We start from the raw sequence: 19384 nt of genomic DNA, 5'->3' as shown, positions 1-19384 counted from the left end.
TGGAATGTTCTCCAGGATAGATCACATGCTAAGCCACAGACAAGTCTCAACAAATTTGAGAGGACACAAATTATATCAAGCATTTTTTCCAACCACAACAGTGTGAAACAAGAAATCAAATACAAAAAGAAGAATGCAAAAAGCACAAACACATGGAGACTAAACATGCTACTAAAAAAACCAATGGGTCAATAAAGAAATCAAAGAGAAAATCAGAAAATACCTCAAGACAAATGAAAATGAAAACACAACTTTCCAAAATCTATGGAATGCAGCAAAAGCAGTTTTAAGAGGGAAGTTTATAGTGATACAGGCCTTCCTCAAGAAAAAAGAAAAATCTCAAACAACCTAATCTACATCTAAAGGAATTAAAAAAAAAAGAACTAACAAAGCCCAAAGTCATCAGAAGGGAGGAAATAATAAAGATCAAAGGGAAAATAAGTAAAACAGAGACTAAACAAACCAAAAAAAAAGCAAACAAAAAACAATGAAACCAAGAGCTTTTTTAAAAGATAAACAAAATTAATAAAACTTTCAGCCAGGCTCACCAGCAAGAAGAGAGGACTCAAATAAAATAAAAACTGAAAGAGGAGAAATAACAACCTATACCACAGAGATTCAAAAAAATCATAAGAGAATACTACAAACAGTTATATGCTAACAAATTAGACAACCTAGTAGAAACGGACAAATTTCCAGAAACATACAAACTGTCAAGACTGAATCAAGAAAAATGAGACAATTTGAACAGACCAATCACTAGTAATGAAATTAAATTTGTAATAAAAAAAACCTCTCAGCAAACAAAAGTCCAGGACAGGCTGGCTTCACAGGGTAGTTCTACCAAACATATAAAGAAGAGCTAATACCTATCTTTCTCAAACTATTCCAAAAAATTAAAGAGGATTGAACACTCCCAAATTCATTCTACAAGGCCACCATTAATTACCCTGATACCAAAATCAGAAAAAGATATTACAAAAAAAGAAAATTACAGGCCAATATATCTGATGAATACAGATGCAAAAATCCTCAACAAAATATTACCAAGCCGAATTCAACAATATATAAATAGGATCACATACCACGATCAAGTGGAATTTATTTTAGGGATGCAAGGATGGTCCAACACCCATAAATCAATGTGATATACCACATTAACAAAAGGAAGGATAAAAATCACATTATCACCTCAAAAAAAGTATTCAACAAAATTCAACATCCATTCATGATAAAAACTCTCACCAAAGTGGGTACAGAGGAAACATATCTCAACATAATTAAGGCCATTTATGATAAACCGTTAGCAAACGTAATACTTAACGATTAAAGCTGAAAGCTTTTCTTCTAAAATCGGGAACAAGACAAGGATGCTCACTCTTGCCACTTCTATTTAACATAGTATTGGAAGTCCTAGCCACAGCAATCAGAAAAGATAGAGAAATAAAAGGAATCTAAATTGGAAGGGAAGAAGTAAAACTGTTACTACTTGCAGATGACATGATACTATATATAGAAAACCCTAACAGTCTCCACCAATAAAATATTAAACAAATGAATTTAGTAAATTTGCAGGAGACAAAATTAATATATGGAAGTCTGTTGCTTTTTTATATACTAATAATGAACTATCAGAGAAAGTAAGAAAACAATCCCATTCAAAATCCACCAAAAAAAATAAAATACCTAAGAATAAACTTAACCAAGGAGGTGAAAGACCTACATTCTGAAAATATAAAATATTGATGAAGGAAAAGAAGATGATACAAAGAAATGAAAAGATAGCCCATGTACATAGATTAGAAGAATTAATATTGTTAAAATGTCCACACTACCCAAAGCAATCTATAAATTTAATGCAATCTCTATCAAAATACTCATGACATTTTTCACAGAACTAGAACAAATAATCCTAAAATTTATATGGAACCACAAAAGACCCTGCACAGCCAAAGCAGTCTTGAGAAAAAAAGAACAAAGCTGGAGGTATCACACTCCCTGACTAAAAAGTACCATAATCAAGGCAGCATGGTATTGGCACAAAAACAGAAACATAGATCAGTGGAACAGAATAAAGAATTGCCCATCTATGGTCAATTAATGTACAACAAAGAAGGCAGGAATATACAATGGAGAAAAGACAGTCTCTTCAACAAGTGGTGCTGGGAAAACTGAACAGCTACATGTTAAGAATGAAAGTAGAACATTTTCTCAAACCATATACAACAATAAACTCAAAATGGATTAAAGACCTAAATAGAGACCTGAAACCATAAAGCACCTAGAAAAAAAACATAGGCAGAACACTCTTTGACACAAATCATAGCAATATTTTTTTTGTCTGTCTCCTAAGGCAAAACAAACAAAAGCAAAAATAAACAAATGGGATCTAATTATACTTAAAAGCTTTTGCATAGCAAAGGAAATCATTGACAAAATGATAAGACAACCTACTAAATGGGAGAAAATATTTGCAAATGATACGCCTGATAAGCTGTTAATATCCAAAATACACAAACAGTTCATACAATTCAATATCAAAAACACAATCTGATTAAAAAATGGGCAGAAGACCTGAACAGACATTTTCCAAAGAAGACATACAAATGGCCAGACACATGAAAAGATGCTCAACATCTGTAATTTTCATAGAAAAGCAAATCAAAACCACAATGAGATATCACCTCACACCTGTCAGAATGGCTATCATCAAAAAACCTACAAATAACAAATGTTGACAAAGATGTGGAGAAAAGGAAACACTCTTACACTGTTGGTGGGAATATAACTTGGTACAGCCACTACAGAAAACATTATGGAGGTTTCTCAAAAAACTGAAAATAGAACTACCAGCAATTCTAATCCTGGTATACATCTGAAGAAAATGAAAACACTAATTCGAAAAGATACACGCATCTGAATGTACAGAGCAGCATTATTTACAATAGCCAAGATGCAGAAGCAACCTAAGTGTCCATCAACAGTTGAATAAATAAAGAAGATGTGGTATATACACACAATGGAATACTACTCAGCCATAAAAAAGAAATAGATTCTGCCATTGGCAACAACATGGATGGGTCTAGAGGGTATTATGCTAAATGAAATAAGTCAGAGAAAGAAAAATATTCTATGTTATAACTCATATGTGGAATCTAAAAAAGAAAACAAACTAGTGAATATAGCAAAACAGAAACAGACTCACAGGTGGTTACCAGTGGGGAGAAGAATGGGAGAGGCAGGATGGGGGTAGTGGATTTGACTGAGAGGTACAAACTACCATGTATAAAATGGATAGGCCACAAGGATATATACACATTATTTTGTGGTGACTTTAAGTGGAGTATAATCTATAAAAATGTTGAGTCTCTATGTTGTACACCTGGAACTAATATGATGTTATAAATTAACTATTCAATAAAAAAAATTTTAATAAAAGTTTTCATATGCTTTGCAAGGATAAGTTAGAAACCCTAGACCAGCCAGTCCAATAGAAATATAATGTAAGTCAGAATTCTCTAGTAATGCCATTTAAAAATAAAAACAAGTGAAATTAATTTAATAGAATTAAGTAAAATTCTATTTAACCCAAAATATCCAATATTAGAATTGATATTTCAAAATGTATTATTTTTAAAACTTATTAATAAATATTTTACTTTTTTTTTGGTTGTTAGTCTTGAAAATCCATTATTTTCCACTTACAGAGCACCTCAATTCAGACTAGCCACATGTGGCTAGTGGCTACCATATTGGACAGTGCAGCCTTATACCATTCACACTTCTGATAAACTTTTTGCTTTCTTCCTTCCTTTAAAAAACTTGCAGAAAAAGCTTTAAATGTTCTCTGTATCAAACAAAGCAAAAATGAGGGGTGGGGAATATATTCACTTTATAGTGAAAAATAAAGGTATGTTAATGTAATAATACCTTCTTAATTCATTCATGACTTTAAAAGCTTTCTTCATATGCCAAGGATTCACTGTCACCGGGCAGTGTTTTTCGGTATTATCATCTTTTGAATCGAGAGGCTTCTGATGACCCTGCTTTGTGCATCTGTACATAAAAGAAAATAACAAAACACAGAAAAAGATCTTATTAAAGATAGCTTAGTTCAGACTTATCAGGCTACAAGAGATACAATGAATGCCCTTCTCCCCCACTCATTTAGAGGAAGTCTCACAGCATTTTTCAACCCAAGACTAAAACACAGTTCAGAACACTTTCTGATGGTCACTGTGGTTTTAACAAAAAAGTAGATAATTACCTCCCTGGTTTCAGAGCTCTCTCAAAGATGGGCACAGAAAATTCAGTAAACATGGTTTAGCAGATACCTTCAGAAGAAATGCTGAGAAATGATTTTCTCTGTTGGAAATTAACCTGCTTTTACATTCTGCAGTGGGCCTATTTACAAACCAAGACAGGAACTGGGTCGTATTTTACACACACTTCAGAAGCTTAGAATCTGATTTGAATTTTGTTTTCTACCTGCAAGGTTATTCACCCCATATACTTTGGACCTACTTTAACTGTTTACTGAGTATTAACTTTTTTTTTGTGTGTGTGGTATGTGGGCCTCTCACCGTTGTGGCCTCTCCCATTGCGGAGCACAGGCTCCGGACGCGCAGGCTCAGCGGCCATGGCTCAACGGGCCCAGCCGCTCCGCGGCATGAGGGATCCTCCCAGACCGGGGCACGAACCCGCGTCCCCTGCATCGGCAGGCGGACTCCCAACCACTGCGCCACCAGGGAAGCCCAGAGTATTAACTTTAAGGCAGACACTGTACTAAATTTTCTTTCATTGTTTGTTTAATCCTCACAACAACTCTGTGAGCTAATTACTATTATTATCCCCATATAAAGATAAAGAGATTGAGGCAGAAAACAATCTGGGTAAATGGTAGAGCTGATAAGAGTGCAGCTAGTCTGACCCTCAAGGCCATTCTTTTCACTAATGTTCAATACCATTTCCTACATTAAGCAATGGATAGTTAATATATTTAAATGTGTAATTTTTAAGAGTACAAAGCTATGTTAGTATTGCTGTATAAATTATTCTTTCGAAATCTGGGAGTGAAAAAATTAACAAATGAAATCAGGGTGCCATTGTAGGGAGGGTTAACTGCATATGGACGGACAAAAGGAACTTTTTGAGGAGATGGTTGCACAACTCTAGAAATTTACTACGATCACAATTATAATGGGTGAATTTTATGGTATGTAAATTATACCTTAATAAAGCTATTAAAGTTTAATAAATTAGGATACCAAATAAAGCCTAAAAAAATCATACTTGTATATACATCACACAAAGAACAAAAGGCAAACATCATTATTTACTGCACCATTTCTTTTCACACCTCTTCCTTTCCTGACCTATTTCTGAAAGAATAATTCATTCTTTAAATATTATTTTATTAATTCAGCAAATAGTTTTTGAGTGCCAACTATGTACCAAGCACTATTTTAGGCACAAGGAATATATCAATAAACAAAATAAAAATCCCTGTCCTCAGGGAGCTTGGAGTCGGGGGGCGGGCGGGGGTGGAGGGCATCGACAATGCACACAACAGACCAGTAGAGTAAGTGGCACGTTAGAAGTTAAGAACTACGGAACAAAGAAAGAGGGCCGGGTAAAGAGAGTGAGGAGTATGGGGGTGATGGTGATGGACTGATGGAACTTGCAGTATTAAACAGGGTGATCAGGGCAGGCCAAATTGAGAACTGAGATTAGAATGAGGACCAGGAGTGGGGAGAAGGCCCAGACAGAAGGAATAACTAGAGCAAAGGCCAGTATGCACCTCCTGTGTTCCAGGACATGAGAGCAGGGCCGGAGGGGGGGAGTACAGATCATGTAGGACACTAGCTTTTACCCTGAGTGAGCTAATTACTATTATCCCCATATAACAGATAAAGAGATTGAGGCAGAAAACAATTTGGGTACACTAGCTTTTACCCTGAGTGAAATGGCAAGGTACTGCAGAACAGTGACACAACCCAACTTATGTTTTCAAAGGATCATTTTGGCTGCTGGTTGAGAATAGTCTCTATGGGTCAACGATGAAAAGAGGGAAGCTACTGAGAAGGGTAATGCAGGAGGAGATGACACTGGCTCAGAACAGCGTAGCAGCAGTGGAGGCAGGAGCAGTGATGAGAAGTGTCTGAGTTCTGGATATATTTTAAAGGAGTGCTAACAAGATCTGTTGACAGAAGGCACGTGCCATGTCAGTGAAGTCTGAATAACTCCAAGTTTTTTAGCCTGAGTAGCTAGAAGCATTGACTTTCCATTAACTGAATGGAGGAGGCTGCAGATAGAATCAGTCTGGAAGTTGGAAGATCAAGGGCTCAGTTTTTACACATGTTGGTTTTAAGATATCAGACTTCCAAGTGAAGATGTTCTCAAATTGACAGATGATTACAGGAGTCTAGAATTTGAGAGAAAAAAATCTAGCTGGAGACAGAAATGTAGTACATGAAGCCATGAAACTCGGGTACTTGAACATTAAGATAAGCCAGCATTAACCACAGAAGTTATCCTTGTTCGTTCCCCCTCCCCCAGAATCAACACTTATTGAGGGATACCTGATCCTTTGAGGGCTCACCCACTAGAAGTGGACATCAGAGCTGCTACCCCACCAACTGAGTTTCTAAAGGGACCTTACAAACGAATTAGTGCCATTGCTGCCTCCAGTGGGTGAGTCCACGGCTGGAGTGGGAGAATGGGACAGTGCACTCTACTCCTTGTGGCCGCGTGCGCACGTGCACATGCATAGAGGGATGTTACACCCGGCCTAAGAAAAAGAGCTAGAAGCCAAGAAAGAAAGAACATCCAGATCTGGCAGAGGGAAGTGGGGACACACTTTTTAGTATAAGACATATTCTCATAATGCCATTTCCACCGCCTTTTCATTAAGAAAACAGTAGGAAAAGGGGAAATTATGTAGATATATGCAACCTACACAAACTTTCTGACCAGGTAACACCGAATATCCACATATGTAGCAAGTTAATGATATTTATATCTGCTTCAAATTTAATTACTTAACTTTACAACAGAGGGAAAATATAGTATCGAGGACTGGCAAAACTATCATAGAAGGCCTTTCAATGCTCAGAATGGAAACGAAAGCAACTCTGCCCTACAAAGAATATCATTAAGAGTCAAGAGTGTTCATATTTGCTTAAGAAATTGGGAATTAAAACTTCCTGCATTAAAGAATTAACTTTAAGACAGATACCATACAACAACCAATGTTTATATTGCTGCTTTCTTTCTTAAAGCTAAATATTTTTAGCTCCCACTTCTCTAATACTCCAGAAACTCTGCAAAGAAAAGATTCCATTCGAAGGCTTAAAGAAATAAATAAGAAATAACACCGCATTCTTTTAAGTGTTCTCTGTACTGAGAGCCCCTTACAAATGCAGCACCCTGCCACAGACTTCATTTTCAACACTGAAGTCCTTTCCACAATTTTCTAATTCCTATATGGTTTTGTGTCAGATGGTCTCTCCTTCAGAAGCAGAACTGAGTAACAGAAAATGATACATCATGTCCAAAATTACAGATGTGGAAGATGAACATCCACTAGAAAGCAACCAAGTGGGAGGGAAAGGTTTATCTTTTAAGTTACACCATAAGTACAGTTACACCTCCCTGCTTCCCTTGTGAAGCGAAGGGCTAGCCTTTTCCAGGAAAGTTCCTCACTATGAGAACCGTCTTCTTTAAACTATCTGGAGGAGATACTTTTTCAAGGTTCTTTCACTTTTAAGTCTTTCCCCCAACTCTACATCCCATAACCAGTGTTAACACTACCCAACAGCCTGTTGTTACAACACATATTCTACAATAATTGAGGGTTCAAGGGTTTGGATCCCAGAACACTGCTAACAGATAATCCAAAAGCCTTCCTTCCACGACTGACTCTTCTACAAATTCCCAGCTGTAGGTAAGGATGGCTTCTCAGACCGGGTAACTTTCTAACTCTGCCTAAGAACACACTACTGCCAATAACTGAATTCTCAAGAGAGGAGGCAAAGACTCTAATAAGGGCTGTCTCCTTCCAACAGTCAAGATTCCATAACCAACCAAAGGTTTAAACCTCCTGCAAAAATTTTGAGAACATCTTAGAAATAACATAGTTTCTTTAGATGCATATTATTTGCTCTGGAATAGTGATTTCCAATGGAGGGGACAGAAGGACCACATGACCCAAGCAATTTTTCTAAACTACCCATAACCATCCCTCTTCATGTGAAGATTCAGGCAAGCCCTTTTTACAGGTCTAGGCATACCAGAATGACAGCATCTCGACGAGTAGGGGGAAAAGACAGCTATGTATGATTTTTTTAAAAAGAAGGTGATGTAATATGCCCCACCACCCACTTACCTCCCACCACAGGACAATCATCTCAGATAAAGAACGAACACTTTAGGAAATAGAGGTTGTTTATGTTTTCAAGGTTTTCTGGTGGAAATAATGCTGTAAGTCATGTGAATGATGCAGCTGAAAAATTTAACAGGGGACCAGACATTTTCACATTCACGACAAATACTCAGCCTCTGGGTGGCCACCATCTCTACTCTCCCCTTTGCCTGTACACCTCAAAAGCTGCAAGACTCCCCTGCTTGCAATGAGTCACCCACCATTACTTATAAATTTCTGCCAAGTTCACGTCAGCAGCTGATGTTTTCAAAGTCACCATCCATGTTATACTGCTATGAAGTTCTCCATTACTTTATATCTCTTCTATTTTCTCTGCTGTCTTCCGAGCTAAACTTGCATTTGGAAGCTGATTATCATAAGAACATTGCTCCCATAACAAGTCCAGGATATAAGAAGTAGAGATTCAACCATAACTCATACTTTAATACTTGTTGTGCCACTCTACAGTTTCCTAACAAAATACACTCACATCCTTCACCTCACCCAAATAACCACCTTATTACTTAGAGGTTGTAAAAGTGGGAGGCTTTCTCCACTGGAAACATTTTGGTTTGTGGTAGAGTTGTGCTTTCAGTCTTTGCAATTAGCTACATGCAAAAAGACCTGCTCTGCAAATTTTTTTCAGCTGCTTGGAATTTACACTTTTATCAGGTACAGACCCAGCAGACTAACCGTAATCAATGAACATATGGTCATATTACCAAATAATGTTAATGTCTGCCCTACAGACATGTAAGAACTTGAATTAGACCTTCAGTACACAGAACTTTAGAACTGAGTATGAAGCATCTTGTGAGATAAAAAAACTCCTATCCAGTCACAGAACACCATACAGACAACATCATAACAATGCCACTGAATACATTAGTATAGTACATGTATTGCTAAAAGTTATGTTTCCAATTTCCCAGAGTTGGAAAGGAAAAGCCTAGAAAAGCTGGCCATGCTCAATTTTACTAAAACAGCTTAGCACTTAAAGCGGAGTGATGAACCTTCCGGAGGATGGAGGGGGGCCTTCGCCCTGTCCTCCCCCAGGACCAGGATGTGGCCTTCGAGAGAAACACCGGCAGGAGGAGGTAGCTGGGACTCTGAGGTGCAGAGGTGACGAAGCTCTCTGATGCTAGAACAACAGAGCTGTAAAATGCTCTGCTTCAGTTCAACCCCGCTCCCTCTAACCTACGTGACAAACAGAGGACAACCTGGCACTTTTTGTCCCTGATAGTGACTACTACCAGGAAAGCAACCAGGGTAAAAGCATGTCTTATGCAAGATCAGTCTTATTTTAAAGCATATGTTATAAACAATTAACACAGCATTGTCAGAGTGGGATATCTGTGAGGTGCTAAAATAGGGAGGAGAAGGTTGATGATCCATTTCAAACATTTCCATGTCTTTTATCACTCTCATTTCTGAACTTTCTTTTGTCACTTTTCCTATTACCATCACTTGGCTGGTAAGGGGGCAGCACTATGACTTGGCATATTCAGTTGACTGGGCTACATTTCCCAGCATTTAATGAAAAGGCACTGGAAGAGGAGCAAAATCAGCTGGAAGAAATGAACTGCAGTCCTAGCCTGCAGATACTAACCAAGTGAACTTGGATTAGTCCCTTAGCCTCTCTGGGCTTCAGACTGTGTACTTATAAAATAAGGTTTTTGTTATTCCACAGATCTAATAGGAAATGTAATATGAAAGTCAAAGATAGTGACACCTCACCTACTTGCCTCAGGAGCTGTATAAGCACTAAATACTATGTGAATGTAAACACAGTTAAGAAGAAAAATGGAGTTAGGAGCTAAACTGAACATGGAGATACATTTTTATGGATTTTCTTGGCCTTCTTCATTTTTAATTGCAACACTAAATTGAAAGTTATTGGCAATACTCCAGACCACCACCACTGTTAATAAATCAAGTAGGTAAGCACTGCCTAGCCCATTGCTGCCCTATACTAAGCAGGGTGAGGGATTAGGATGCTAACACAGAAACCTTCTCCAGTTACCAGCCAACTAAGGAGGCACTTCAGAAACCACCAGGGAATGGCACAAAGTCCGTACACAAGTGCAAGATTATGTGCTACCAATTATAAATAGTATAGGAATTGCAAAGAGGAGCTAGAATGAGTTGATGTATACAAGGAAGACTTTGTGAAGGGGATGGGGCTCCAACTGGGCCTTGGAGGAATTCTAAGTTGTTTTAGTTGAGGACAGGATAGGAAAAGGCTGGAGACTCCTGGCTTGTGAGAAGGTATAGTTTACCTTGGGAGGTTAAGGCACATAATGATTTTGAACATATAAGATAAGGCCAAAATGATGGAGGGCTGAGACTTCCTGGCTGAGATATATGGTTTTGTTAAGTGTTTGACTTGACTCAATGTTGCAGGGGTAAGGGGTGAGGGGTAAAAACAATAGGTGGACTGAAAGGTGATGAGAGAACACCTAAGAGTTCAACAGGAGAAATAATCCAGGTATCAAGGGATGAAACCTTGAGTATCATCAGAGTATCAGCAATCAGAATGGACACTTGAAACCAACACTGTACAGTTCCTGGGAGCTGATAAAATGTGGAGGATGACGAAAGAAAGAGAAATCAAAGAACATTACAAGGCTTTGTATATCCAGGACCAGAAGAATGATTATTCCACTAAGTGGAGATGTTATAAAGGGAAGTCAGTTTGAGAACAAATATTATGAAAACTCAGTTTTAGACATGTTGAATCTGATGTATGAGCTAAGGGTAGATGTTCCGTAAGAAGCTCAAAATTCAAAACTGAGGCACAGATCTAGAGCCCAGGCTTAAGATAGATGAAGCCACAACTTAGTGATTAATAGTCGACTGAAAAGAAGAATTGGCCAAGGCCTGCAGCTGGGAGAAACAGCTACTGCCAACGAACAGAAGCCATGTAAGCCAAAAAAGCAATCAACAGAGAGAGATTAGAGTCCCAGTTTCTCCTCTACTTGATAAGCTTGGGAATGTAACTTAACCTCTGAAAACTAATAATAATAAGAGAACTACACTTCATAAGGTAGGTTGTTGACAAGATTAAATGAGATAAAGTAATAAAATAAATAAAGTAAATCACCTTTAACAACCTAAAAACTAGAGCAGGAAACCAAGAAAAAGTAGTGTCATGGCAAGCAAGGGCCTGTTTTTCAAGGCAGGATCAGTGAAAAGAACTGGTCAAAAAATACTTTAGCAGATGCCCATAGCCTGAAATTCGAGACAGAAAAGCACACAACACAAAGTACACAGACCCACCCACTACAGTAACTGTATCATGTATTTGTTTACTGTCAGTTTCAACCATGAGGAAAAGGGACTTCGTTTTGTTTTCTGAGATATTCCCAAAGCCTGGTCACCGAAGGCACCCAATAAATATGAATAAAAAACCTGAACTCTCTCATTGTAAACAGTAAATACATCTGGAATTTGGTAAAATTCTATAGAAAAGCATCTGAAAGGCAATTTCCATTCTCTGTATCACCTTGAAAGAACTTTCCACCTGATGTTAAGAAAGAATTTCACTTGCTTTCATAAACACTCTTTGTGTAGTTCCGTAACAACCACAGCTGAGTAGATGTACAATCACCTTCACAAAAGCACACTTACTAATATTTACTGATGCCTACTATGTGCATAAGAAAATGTAAATTAGAAACAAGAGGTTTAGGACTATTTGGTGGGAGGGGGAGGAGTGATTTCCCAGAATCAGAGACTACTACATAAATGCTACCTATTTTCAGAATCCACTTCTCAAGTTCCCAAATGCACCTCAAAATTTTCCTTATATATGACACTTCAACACATGTTGATGCACACGTCTTCTTTTCAACATCACCATGTGGGCCATTATCGTTCCTGAATATTTTAAACGTCTTTGTCTATCATTAAGGAGATTCACCTATGATCAGAGAGGTGCCCAATTTATACTTAGGACTAGTTAAACAAAAACAAGAATACATTCCAAAGGGTTATAAAAGGCAAACAAATGCATACTGGGGTAACCCATGCCAAGGTTCCAAATTCATAGTAATTAAATCTTAGAATTAGAATGAACATTAAAGGTCATCTGGTCCAGTGGATCGCAAACATCAGGTTTCAATGAACTTTTTATTGATCTGTGACAAAATGAGGACAATGTGTAAGTTTTCATAAAACTAAATGTACTCAATTTAAGTACTATCCTTTGGCCTGAGATTATGTACTTCCCTGTATTGGGGGAGGGGCACTAAAATGTCCTTTCTTTTACAAAAAGATGATGATAGTTGATAATTTTATCTTTTTTTTTTAACTTGGCTAAACAAAAAACTTAGCAATTCTATGTTGGACTTCATTTTTTTTTAAATTTTACAGTCAGTGAAATCCAAAAATATGAGAATCTGTGCTCTAATCCAACTAATTTTCTGCTGCCTAAATCCCTCAGAATACAGTCAGCAAGATGTTTGTCTGCCTATGCTGAACATCTCTAACGCTCAAGAGCTTCCAGTGATGTGGAATTCACTGAAAAAAGACATGGCTGTATATCTGAGGCGTGTTTGGAAAAGCAAGAAAGCAAGGCCTACAGGGAGAAAGCCAACTTGTGAAAGAGGGCCAGTAGGAAAATGAAGGCCAAGAAAACTTTTCAGTGAGGTCAAAGGGATGCACTCTGTCCTATACTCACAGTCTTCCTTCAACTTAGTAATTATGAAAATCCTTTACAAAAATAACTATAAAAGCTAGAATGTATAAAACATTCCTGAGGTCAGGGCTGATCACTTTACAATTCCTTTCACACATCTCAGTTTATTGCCTGAGACAACTCCTTTGCTAACCTACATATAATTTTAGTTGAACACTTTCCAGGTTCAGTCAGGCAAATGTCCCATGGTCTTAATATCACCCAGATCCAAAAATGCAGGAGAATCTAAAAGCCACATACACTCAAGGATGCAAAAAATAAGAGAGATATAAAGCCCATGACAATCAACATGAGAATCAAAAAGGATGAGAAGAACGTGAAGGCAAGAAGTAGAAAGAGCAGAAGAAATTTTAAAAACCTAATCTCAACAAGCCCATCTAAAGGAACTAGGGAGCCTGGACTAATAGTCACCTGCATCCCTCCAAGACAATGTCTAACAGGCTGAAAGGGAGCAAGGTGGTATTTGAAAAGGATGCAAAACTGGCTGTTAAAAGAGAAGGGCAAGCAAAAGTATCACACTCAGTGCCAGGGAGAAACTAGCATGCAAACATTTGCAGAAGAAATGAATTAATAAACAGACATTTATGCAAAGAGGATCTGAGTCCCTGCTTCCACCACATCATCCAAGGCACTTTAAGCCCACCTCAAACAACTTTCTTTGCCTTTAAGCTCAAGCTAAAAATCTAACCTTATGAAAAGCTGAGCCCGCCCAATAACTTGCACTGGCCTCTGACCTAGCTAAGCTTTAGCACAGTGAGGCCTGACAAAGCTCCTTCCCCAAGAACTGCCATTTCTCAAATCCAGCACCCATGATTCAGTGTGGAAGGAAAAAAAATTATTGGGAGTAGAGGCAAATAGGTCAAGGGGTGGAAAGAAAAACTATTCTGATGCACAGAAAGGTAAAAAAACACTATAGTTCTGGAATTAGGGCTACTCCTAGATAGACCAAATGAAAACAAAACCTATTTGTATTTACCATTAAATGAACAGAAACAAAAGTCTCACCAACTTCAGCCACCCATGGCTGAACAGAGTTTTTTGGGTTTTGGTTTTAACTATTCTTTCATCCCTGTTGGCATCCAGGCTTTCCATTACATCTCAGCCTCTCATTGTTCCAGCACTACTGATGAAGTCTCAATAGCAAAGAACTGTGCTGAACACCAAAATTCTGATTAGCTGATGTCTTAGATTCAGTTTATCAATATTTGCATGCACACATTTATTTCATTTTAATTATCTCTATTTAAATGATTTTTAATATCTCTCCTCCCTCCCTCCAGAGCCTGCTTTTCCACACCCTTTTCTCACCTGCATTCTAAGGTCCCCCTTTTCTTTCCTTTAGCTCCCTCTGCTCCAGAAGCAAAACAGGGACTGCAGGGAACTGATATAAAGGGGGCAGGTTTACGACAAATATTATCCTATGTGGGATACCCTCGATACTATGTGTTGTCTATAGACAAGTAGCATTTCCTGCCTTGCGTGCCTCTGAGCCTGGGCAGAACTCATGTGCTGATGCTGTGCTCACACATGATGCTAACAATCCACCATCACGTTTCCTAGAGATTCAGGAGCCTTCCCGAACCTGCTGAAGAACATGACCAGATGACAAAGTCTTCAAAGCGACAGCCATCACCAAGCAACTGAGCTCTTATTCCTACCAGCCCAGCAGGGTCAATTCAACAGTCGTAGGTACTCCTTAAATTTCCATGACCTGTTCCACTCAAGCTAAAATTTCTGTAAGACACTTTTTAAAAGTGCCAGAATCCTATGAGCGCTCCTAAAAAGACTCAACATCAAAAAAATTTTCAGCCCAAGCCAAATATTTATATTTTGGCTGGTATTCTGCCAAATAGCCACAAGAGGCTGGTGTGATACAACTGCCCTGGAGTGAATCTGGCCAAATCTAAGTGAAAAACAATAAAGCTCCAAGAATGAGCTGTCATGAAAAGGTACACGGTTCTTAGAATGAGATTTTTTGGCGGTTTGAAAAGTCAGATTCAAAGGGCTCTTGTTACTTCATAAAGGTTAAACTAAAGAAAGCAAATCAAAATTGAAATGTTCAAAATTCCAGGGGATTTATAGTCCACTTTTAACAAAATGCTAAAAAAAAAAAAATCGTGTATTGAATAATGCAATATCTTCAATGTCTCCCACATAATTGTTCAGCTTATTTCTGGAAACAATTTTGTCGCAGGTGGTCTTGACTGTACTTGGGTACTAAGGAAAAAGACACCTGTGCCTGATAGGTCGTACACTAACTAATTCGCCCAGGGTGCCAAAGAAACAGAAGATGCTGTGATTTCTGGATATGATTTTCTGCAGTGCCAGGTAAAAGAGGTCACATGCCCTGTTCAGCCGCGGCTCGGCTCGTTCCGAGTGATGTGCAAGCTCCTCGGACAGAATTTTGCTAGGAATTCGGAGAAGCAGGCAAGCTGAGTGGAATTGCTCTCGGCACCGGCGTCTGTACTTTGCAGCTTCCTTTTCCGACGGCCTCGCGCGCATCCTGTGTCTCCATCCCGCGGATGCTCGGCCCTCCCGAGACTCCCGCTCACCGGCGGAGGACCCTCCCCGCACACCGCGCGGTGACGCCCCGCCCGCCAGCCAGGCTGGGTTCCGCCCGCCGCCCGGCCCGCCGCCCGGCCCGCCGCCGGCCCTGCCCGGCCGCAGCGGCCCCGCCCGCCGCCCGTCAGCTCACTCACGCGGGAGGCCGCGGCGGCATCTCCATGGCGGCTCCTCTCAGGCTTCAGCTCGCGGGCACCCGCCGCCGCCAGCACCATTCCAGCTGCGGACGCCTGCCCAGCCCGCCCGCCGCGCCGCGTCCCATCCGCCCGGGCGCCCGCCCGCCGCCCCGCACCCGCGCTACACCCGCGCCGCGCCCGCACCCGCCCCCGAGGTAGCCCAGCTCCGCCAGCCCCGCTCGGCTGGCTCGCTCAGCCTGCCGGCGCTGCTGGGGGCGGGACTGCAGGCGGGCACTTCCGGGTGTGACGGGCCCTCGAGACCCCGCCCCGCACCGCCCCTTCCTGCAACCGCGAAGTACGGGGTGGGTCCGCCGGCCCAGACGCTGGAGCTGGAGACGTAAGGGTGCGGTCTCGCCGGAAAGCACGGCGTCCCTCCGCTCCGCGTTCTCTGACTGTCCCGCTCCACAGGCGCGCTCGCTCTGTCCTTTCCCAGCCTGCGGCCACGGAGGCGGGAGGGGTGGGCGTAGCCGATCCTTCCTCTACGGATGGTGAAACTGAGGCAAGAAGGAATGACGCCTGTCCAGGGTCCCAAGCAGGAACTGGAGCCTCCCCGCTCAGGCTGTGATCCGCTCGTTGCACCTGCTGGGCGAGGTCTCGGCGCTGGGATGGAATGCAGAGCAAAACCAGGTCTCTGTGCCCGCGCACCTGTCCATCAGGACGTGACAAGGGAAACAGAAAAACGACGATGCCTGCCTGCTGTGAAAATACCAAGTAATCAAGGCGAGGAGACAGGATGCTAAATGGTAGTCAAGGAAGGCCTCTCAAAACATGTCATTTAAAAGAGATGGAAGAAAGCGAATCTTGAGTAAATCAGAGTTCTCAGGGCAGAGGGGAGAGCAGTGCAGAGACTCCTGGCCATCGAAAGCGGGAAGAGTACAGTGTGGCTGATGGTTCCCCAAGTATGCCGCTGGGCTGCGGTAGCATCTGGGAACTTGTTAGAAATGCAAATTCTCGAGGCCCACTTCAGATCTCAATCAGAAGTTCTGGGCGTGAGGCCCAGCAGCCTGTGCTGTGACAAGACGTCCAGAGGATGCTGGTGCCCTCTGAGGGTTAAGAACCTCTGCGGTAACTGAAGCAGAGTCAGGACAGGGGACAGTTGGAAGAGTTGGTGTCGGGGAATAGTAACAGATCACACAGGTGTGGTAAGCCATCAAAAAGGTTTTGGCTTTTACTGAGAAGAGGAACAATGAAAAGTTGTGAGCAACGTGATCTGATCATTAAAAGGATGACTTTGCTGGGATTTGTTTTAAAATCCTCCTCAAAAAAAAGGAGGGTAGGGAATAGAAGAAAGAAGATGGACAAAATGTTAATTTTTGATGCTGAGTGATGAGTGCATGGGGGTAGTCATTTATGTATATTTATGTGTATGTTTTAAAAGGTTCATAATAAAAACTGATTTTTATGTTGCTATATGAGCCATAGATGTAGGGAAGCAAGAAAGCAAACAAGGAGTTACCTGGCTGGGATGATCAGAGTGTTGGAGAGAAGATATAGCAGACGAGAGTTGCTGATAGATTAGATATAAGAGAAGGACTAGAGTGAAAGATGATCCCAAGGGTTTTGGTCTGTGCTCTTGGGAGAGTGGAGTTGACATTTACTGAGATTGAGGAAATAGAGAAGAAACAGATTTGGTGGGGCAAGAAGCATATTTGCCAGTTCTGATTTAGACGTGGTTACGTCTGAGGTGTCTGATAAACATCCATGTGAAGATAGGTGTAGACAGTTAGGTATCTGGGGTGGACATAAATGTGTGGGTTGGCAGCATACAGGTGGTATTTAAGGACTGGTTGAGATCAACTAGATAATGTAACTAGAGTAAAGAAGAGACCAAGAAGTGAGCCCTGGGGCACTCCAACACTAAAACAGTAAGATAAGGAGGATTCAGCAAAGGAGACAGAAAAGGGAGCAGTAGTGAAGTAGGAGAAATGTCTTGGTAGCCTACTGACGTGTTCCAGGAAAGGGCTGTATCTAGTAAGGCTTAGCATGAACTCACCCTTCCATAACCTCCTGGCATTATTGACCCACCATGAGGAGGGCATACATGATTGAGTTATTTCTCAAATGTTAGTGGTGATTTTGTTCAGATCCATAATAAAACTTCTTACTTTATAAGGTCATTGTAAGAATTAAATAAAATATTCTATTTAAAACATAGCGGACTTCCCTGGTGATGCAGTGGTTAAGAATCTGCCTGCCGATGCAGGGGACATGGGTTCGATCCCTAGGAAGATCTCACATGCCACGGAGCAGCTAAACCCGTGCGCCACAGCTACTGAGCCTGCACTCCAGAGCCTGCGAGCCACAACTACTGAGCCCACATGCCACAACTACTGAAGCTCTCGCGCCCTAGAGCTCATGCTCCACAACAAGAGAAGCCACCACTATGAGAAGCCCGTGTACCACAGCGAAGAGTAGTCCCCCCCCCGCCCCTCGTTCGCCTCAACTAGAAAAAGCCCACAGGCAGCAACAAAGACCCAATGCAGCCAAAAATAAATAAAATTTAAAAATTAAAAATTAGGGCTTCCCTGGTGGCGCAGTGGTTGAGGGTCTGCCTGCCGATGTAGGGGATGAGGGTTCGTGCCCCGGTCCGGGAGGATCCCACATGCCGCGGAGCGGCTGGGCCTGTGAGCCATGGCCGCTGGGGCTGTGCATCCGGAGCCTGTGCTCCGCGGCGGGGAAGGCCACGGCAGTGAGAGGCCTGCATACCGCAAAAAAAAAATTAAATTAAATTAAAAAAAGTAAAGCATATAGCACTAAGTGTATAAGGGAAACACTTAATAAATGTTCATTGCTTTCGTTATTTCTGCATATTTCCATGACCATCAGTTATACTTGACTCAGCTAGGAATTGAGGTTAAGTGCTAAACCCAAGAGATACACACTAACTTAAGTTTTATCAATCCTTTGGCCTGACCTCCTTCTTCTGCATGCAAGCAGAGTGAGCAGGACTGTTCGATCAGCCATTTCAGGAGATCTTTCAGGACAAAACAAAACAAAAACATAAAATTCTTCTAATGCTTTTGTGTTTTCCCACCCCAAATAGTGTTATAGGTGCAAGTGAATACTGAAAAGTGAGGCTATGTCAATCTGACCAATAGGCACACAACTCCAAACCATAGCCCCTTTCACATCCTCCCCTGGATTAGTTTTGTCTGGTACAATTCTCTGCTTCTTAAGGAATCCAGTTCAGCTAGCATGCTAAATGTCTACTCAAACTTTTTCTTTTTCACACACATCCCTAAATTTGTAGGCCTGGGAAAGGGTACTTTTTTACCCTCAACCTTGCTAGGAGTTAAATATCAGCCCCACAAGCTCTGGTATCCTAGTGTGGTGGCCACCAGGTAGATTTGAAGACGTTCGTGTTCCTAATTCAATTCTCTGCCCTGACCCCACTCCATGCAGAGAAGAGGAAGAACTAGGTCCACAGCTCAACATCTCATCTGTGAATCTTGAAGCAATTTGAAAATGTTAATTTACACTGAACCTTTGTTGTTTTCTGAAAAGACGGTGATGGGACCTTTAGCT

At 40.9% G+C, this 19384-nt stretch overlaps 1 protein-coding gene across 1 annotated transcript in view; it reads right to left on the bottom strand.

Annotated features, from left to right (window-relative positions):
• KLHL2 (kelch like family member 2) overlaps positions 1 to 15978 on the bottom strand; it is a 126289-nt gene extending 110311 nt beyond the window's left edge. Inside the window, exons 1-2 of the mRNA XM_082838949.1 lie at positions 15821 to 15978; positions 3931 to 4056 (exon numbers count right to left, since the gene is read on the bottom strand). Of these exons, the coding sequence (XP_082695075.1) occupies positions 3931 to 4056; positions 15821 to 15846 (152 nt within the window). The 5' untranslated portion in view covers positions 15847 to 15978. The remainder of the gene's footprint in view (positions 1 to 3930; positions 4057 to 15820) is intronic.
• Between the last annotated feature and the right edge of the window lie 3406 nt (positions 15979 to 19384).

This window comes from Leucopleurus acutus (genome assembly GCF_964270905.1).
Source record: "Leucopleurus acutus genome assembly, chromosome: 4".
Taxonomy (NCBI): Eukaryota; Metazoa; Chordata; class Mammalia; order Artiodactyla; family Delphinidae; genus Leucopleurus; species Leucopleurus acutus.
The sequence above is the reverse complement of the archived record's forward strand: the minus strand, read 5'-3'. Positions and strand labels throughout refer to the sequence as shown.